General features: G+C 37.4%; 1 protein-coding gene across 1 annotated transcript; it reads right to left on the minus strand.

Moving 5' to 3' along the window:
• Window positions 1-2,119: 2,119 nt before the first annotated feature.
• On the minus strand, window positions 2,120-6,173 carry LOC129959311 (uncharacterized protein K02A2.6-like). Its single transcript, XM_056072128.1, has 3 exons — window positions 5,802-6,173; window positions 5,015-5,717; window positions 2,120-4,891 (listed from the first exon to the last, which is right to left on the minus strand). Exons 1-3 carry the CDS (start codon window positions 6,113-6,115, stop codon window positions 2,120-2,122), a joined length of 3,789 nt encoding a protein of 1,262 aa, XP_055928103.1. The 5' UTR covers window positions 6,116-6,173.
• Window positions 6,174-6,678: the final 505 nt, after the last annotated feature.

A 6,678-nucleotide genomic window follows, 5' to 3' on the forward strand; every position in this document is an offset into this window, starting at 1 on the left:
TTGAATATGCCGTCACCATCATAAATTGTATGCTTATCCCTTTTTAAACAAAATTCAGAAAAAGAGTCCCATTTAATTGAGCTAAATATCAAAGATTTGACAAAACAAAACATACAGTATGTAGTCTTTGCAGATTTATTTAAATTCACTCCAAAAAATAATTAAATTGAATTGTTCTTATATGGAGAAAATGGATGTGAAATATTGACATACAAAGTTGTCAAAAGATACAGTTTTGGAGAAATTGGACTAATAATGTGAGCTGGAAAATCTGGCTAAAATGCTTGCAATGATAAGAGCTGAATGATAAAATGTATTGGGCCAATATCCATTATCTATAATTGAAATCCTAAGTTAAAGACATTAGGTTATGAATTCATTCGAATGGATGATAATATTTTGCCATATACATATCCAGGAAAAGTGTATCTATTAATTCTCCTCCAGGAATTTTTAAGCGTTGTTACAAATGTTTCATCGCAAATGGTCTACCACGGCTATTCACATCCAAACATTTGATTTCCACCATGAAAAGATGAAGGTATTCATATATTACGGATAAAATTCTCCAAATCTCATTGATTCTCCAAATCGCCCGAAGGCACACGGATAATAAATTCTGAATGAACGGACCGCCGCAACAGCAACACTAGCGGGAACTGTGGTTGAGTCCTAAAGGCCATCACCGGCCACGGTACAACACTTCCCTAAGGAAGTACGTCCCGTCATCGATGGGAGGAGCCAGACCCCCCAGCTTTTCGTGTACTCTCCAGGGTGCGAGATCCAACCACCATGCCGGAAGCCTCCCATCCTCATTTCGAAGTGCCCCCGGGGGGGATTACATTACAGATTTAAAAAGACTTGCCCTTCACCTGAATTCAATTTTTTCTCTGAAAACGTGGGAAAAAAATCCTAATGGTAAGTAATTTTTTGTAGACACTCGTTGGTGTCTTAATTTTTGGACGCCTGTGTAGTTTATCAGTTTATAAAGCATTTCCTCGTTTGCAGTTTATTTCCAGAAACATCATATCATCTACAATAGGTTACAGCAGTGATTTTTAGTTTCAGTGAAATAGCAAAGATTTTGTAACCAGATTTCGAATTATAGACAGATGATGAGAATGATTCTTGAGTCAACAATTCCTCAGCAATCTTCCGCATCAGCCCAATGGGAAGACATTTGTCTTACAACAAATTTAAATTTAAATCCAAGATATTCGATGGACCTAGAATGGTAATGGGTGTTGAAACTACGATCTCCGACTTCGAAGCCGAAATTCTGATAGATAACCACAAGGACCCAGGATAGACATATATGTTTCAATAAATATTGTTTAATCAATTTACTTCAAAACCAAGTTAGCAAATCTTGTTGAATAAAATATTTAAAAAATCAAAATAAAATAAAACAGTCATTAATTAAATTCTCCAATAAGAAATATACAAAGCGAATGTATTTTAATCGCTGGTGAGAAGTTAAAAAAATATTTTTGTCCAGTAGATGGCGCGCACGGCTTGTGTGTTATATTACCGTCAGTTATTACTCATTCTACTACTCGGAATGTAAACAATCGAGATCAAATAAATTGTTCATAATTGATTAAGAAAGCATTATGCCGTGAAAAAATCGGAGAACTAGCAATTCATGACACTGTCGAATCGTCAAAAAAATCGAACACGAGATTTTGATGAATCACCATGTTTTAGACTTCTCTGAATCCAAACATATTATATACAGGTAGTTATCAAAATAATGGAAACACCTTAGATTTATAAAGAATCCTTTATTAGCATGGTGTAGGATCGTCTTTGGCATGTAATACAGCTTGGATTCTGTCATGTATGCCAGGTAGACCGAGAGACGATACGATTCGTTTTACATACACGCAAAGAACATTTATTAGTATTAAGATGCACAGGCACGAACGAGCATAACAACAACTACACCGAGCAAGTACAAAACTAAGAACTACGGAACTCAAAAAGGTACAAACAACACGCGCACGTCACATAGCCTGGAAGGTTTTCTAATCTGGCTGTTGCCAGATGCATAACAGTTCCTTTCTCTAATCTGGCCGTTGCCAGATACATAACAGTTCCTCCCCGACAAAATATAGAGTCACAGGACCAGTCTCTTTGGAGGTCTCCTGATTCGGTTTGAGCGTCGGAGTGGCACATCAGTTTTCGGCTTTCCGGAAGCGTCTGGTACAGGGCTAGGTGGCATATCATCACTTGGAGTGGCAGATACAGGTACATCCTTAGGTTCAGGGACAACTTCAGGTACAGGTGCAGGCGGTTCCGATTCAGCAACATCATCGGATACTGGCTCATCTGGATAATTCAATTCTTTATCGTAAATTGGAATTTCAGTAGCAGCTTGGGATAATTCAATCGACTTCCCACATTTCCTTATTTGATCTACGTGTCTCTTCCAAATTTCATTTCCAACTTGTATGCTATAACTCAAAGTTCCATCTCGGTTTATAATTGTTCCAATTTTCCATTTGTTAGGTCCGGAATAATTTCTTACGGCTACTTTCTCCCCTTCCTGAAACTCACGCAAGATAGATTCTGTGTCAAGTCTCGAACTCTGTTTCTGAACAACTTTGTCTCTCAAATTTGGTTTAAAAAGATCAAGCCTAGTGCGAATACATCTCTTCAAAAACAAGGCACTCGGAGTTTCTCCCGTGAGGGAATGTGGAGTTATTCTATACTGTAATAAAAATCTTTGTAATTTCACATTTAGATCTCCAGAATCACCTCTACTCGATTTCAACGAAGCTTTAAACAACTGCACTATTCTTTCTGCCTGTCCGTTCGTAGCAGAATGGTAAGGTGCTGAAGTTGTATGTTTAATATTATTCAGTTTCAAAAAATGTCGAAATTCGTAACTAGTAAAACTTGCGCCGTTATCACTAACCAAAGTTAAGGGAATTCCATAATGAGCAAAAAGAATACGAAGATGATGAATTGTAAAACTAGCTGTAATATTTTTCATCGGAATGACTTCTATCCACTTCGAATATGCATCAGAGACTACAAAAAACACTTTCCCCATAAAAGGACCAGCGTAGTCAACGTGTATCCTTTGCCAAGGTCCATTTGGCCATTCCCACGGATGTCGATTTATCCTTGCTGGTTCGTTCCTCGTTGCGATACAAGCTGAACAGTTCTGAACAAAATTGGCTATACTGGCATCCATACCTTGCCAATAGCAGTAGCTTCTAGCTAAGGCCTTCATTTTGACAATTCCAGGATGTCCAACATGAAGTTCTTCCAAAACTTGATTCTGGTACTTTTCAGGAATGCATACTCTATGACCATACATTATGCAACCATTTTGCAATGAAAATTCAGATTCTCTACCTTTCCAAGGCACAGGTAATTCAGTTCCAGATTTTAAACTTTCATACAGTTCGAACAATTTCCTATCAGTTTTAGTAGCTCTAGCTATGTCGGTTGCTGTAACAGGCATTAATTCAACTTGCGAAATATTTTTCACGTCTGCTTCAGTCAAGTACTCACAGTCCTTGTCAACTGTTAGTGGTAACCGTGAAAGTGCATCGGCATTGCCATAATTCTTTGTGTTTCGATACTTGATTGTATAACTGAATGCTTGGAGAAAAAGTGCATAATGAACCATTCGTGTTGCAGATAGACATGGTAAACTACGATTAGGTGCGAAAATTGATACTAGGGGTTTATGATCGGTTACGAGATCAAAATGTCGACCAAATAAATATTGATAAAATCTCTTTACTCCCCATACGATACTCAATGCTTCCTTGCCTATCTGCGAATAATTACGTTCCGTTTTAGTCAATGACCTTGATGCAAACATGGCTGGTTTTTCCGAACCATCTGGCATAATGTGACTTAAAACTGCTCCTATTCCAACTGGTGATGCATCAGTTTGTAATACAAGAGGTAACTTAGGATCATAATGGCATAAAATTCGGTCTGAAGCAATTTCTTGTTTCAATGCCTTGAAAGCTTTTTCACATTCTGCAGTCCACAAAAATTTAGTACCTTTCTGCAGTAAATTATTGAAAGGAGCGACACGAGTAGATAAGTTGGGAATAAATTTTGCGTAGTAGTTGATTAAACCCAAAAAACTCTTCAAATCAGATACAGTTTTTGGAACTGGTACCTTCGTAATTGCATCGATTTTTTCTTGTGTTTTGTGGAGGCCAAATTTATCAATTGTATGACCACAATAATTCACAGATTTCTTAAAAAATTCACTTTTCCGCTTATTTACTCTGAGACCATATTCTTCTAGTCTCTGTAGTACTAATTCTAACCTTTCAAAATGCTCTTGATCATTTCTCCCCGTTACGGTAATATCGTCTAAAAATACGTGTACCCCCGCGATGCGTGATAAAACTTGTTCAATGGCTCTCTGCCACACTGCCGGAGCTAAGGCTATACCATAATTCATTCTCTGGTAACGGAACAAACCCTTGTGAGTATTGATCGTCAATAGATGTCGGTCCCGCTCATCAACTAACATTTGAAGGTATGCCTCAGATAAGTCGATTTTAGTAAAGAACTCCCCTCCTAACAGTTCAGCAAAAATGTCCTTGATACGGGGTATAGGATATTGCTCAATTTTTAGTCCCGGGTTGATAGTCACCTTATAATCACCACAAATTCGTAGGTTCCCATTCTGTTTGATAACAGGAACAATTGGTGTAGCCCACTCACTATATGTCACCGGCTCAATGATGTCTTCTGCAACTAACCTCTTAAGTTCAGTTTCTATTCTTTCTTTTAAAGCAAATGGTACTGGTCGAGGTTTAAAAAATACCGGTTTGTAATTAGGTTTCATTTGAAGACGGCAACAAAACTTTTCCAGTTTCCCGATACCCGGAGAAAAAATTTTCTCATACTTTTGAAGCAAGATATTTAATTTATTGGTTCGAGAATTACAATTTTCAACCCGAACTGCTTTAATTGAGCTCCAGTCTAATTGGAAATTTCTCAACCATTCACGACCAAAAACTGCATTTACTTTTGCATGTACCAAATAAATAGTTTCTGTATTAATTTGATCTTTGTATTGAATTTGCACCACTGCTTGGCCAGCTGCTGTTATCATAGAATTATCGAAATTCCTAAGCAATAATTTGGTAGGCTTAATGGCTACATCCGGACAAAGTTTCTTAAATTCATTCACATTCATACAACTAATAGCAGCTCCAGTATCTAATTCAAATAAACACTTATTCCCTTCAACAAAAATTTCTAATAAAATCTTATCCCTTGCATGTCGTGGTGATTTAACGCTATTAACTGGTACAGTTTCAGAACAAGATTCTATTTGTTTAACTGTTTCGTTACGTTTTGAGCGGCAGACTTTTGCCAAATGCCCGTTCTTTAAGCAATTCCTATACTGAGTGTTCTTGTGCTTACATTCGTGAGCTAAATGTTGAGTACTATCACATCTGTAACATTTCCGAGATTTATCAAACTTCTTTGTAGGTTCGGATTTCTTAAATTTAGAAAAATCTTTTTTGATAGTTTTATCTTGCGAACTATGTAATTTTTTTATCGATACCATTTGATTCTGAATTTCACACACATCTCTCTGAGCAGATTCCATTGCGAATGCAATGCTCTTAGCTTTTTCGTATGTTAACTTATCCTCTGCTAACAGCTTTTTCTGTATATTTTCGTTTTTGAGACCCATCACCAATTTATCACGAAGCATCGTACTTAAATTGTTTCCAAAGTTACAGTGTATCGACAGTTTTTGTCATTCGGCACAATAATTTGCAATGGACTCACCTTCAAATTGCTTCCTCTTGTAGAAACGAAACCGTTCTGTCATCTCCAGTGGTTTAGGATTCAAATGTTCCGAAAGTAATTTTACGATATCTTGATAAGTCAATTCAGAAGGAATGTTGGGAGTGGCCAGATTCTTTAACAATTTATACGTTGTTGCTCCCATAAGGCTTAAAATAGCAGGGACTTTAATTTTATCTTCGATCCCATTAACAACGAAGTAAGATTCTAAACGTTCCACATAACTGGACCAGTCTTCCACAGACGCATCATAAGATTCAAAACTAATGTTCGAAGATCCCATCCTCGTCGCCAACTCTTTTGTCATGTATGCCAGGTAGACCGAGAGACGATACGATTCGTTTTACATACACGCAAAGAACATTTATTAGTATTAAGATGCACAGGCACGAACGAGCATAACAACAACTACACCGAGCAAGTACAAAACTAAGAACTACGGAACTCAAAAAGGTACAAACAACACGCGCACGTCACATAGCCTGGAAGGTTTTCTAATCTGGTTGTTGCCAGATACATAACAGTTCCTTTCTCTAATCTGGCCGTTGCCAGATACATAACAGATTCGCCTAGGAATCGATTCATATAAGTGTTGAATAGTGTTCAAAGGAATATTGTACTTTGGTGGATTGATATGTGATGCGCGGTGATAGAACCTGGGACCTTGTGGTTCGCGGCGCAGTAACATAACCAGGATACAAAAGCATATGCTCGTGTAGCGTAGTTGTTAACTGGCTTATATGCTATTCACCACAGTACCATTCTTTCTAGAAATATTTTGAAAGTTCTGGGAGAGATGCCGGTGGAAGATATCGATTTCGTATTTAACGCTCTAAAATAAATAAAAGTGGTTAAATTATAATGAAGTCG

The sequence above is a fragment of the Argiope bruennichi genome, chromosome X1, assembly GCF_947563725.1.
Source record: "Argiope bruennichi chromosome X1, qqArgBrue1.1, whole genome shotgun sequence".
Taxonomy (NCBI): Eukaryota; Metazoa; Arthropoda; class Arachnida; order Araneae; family Araneidae; genus Argiope; species Argiope bruennichi.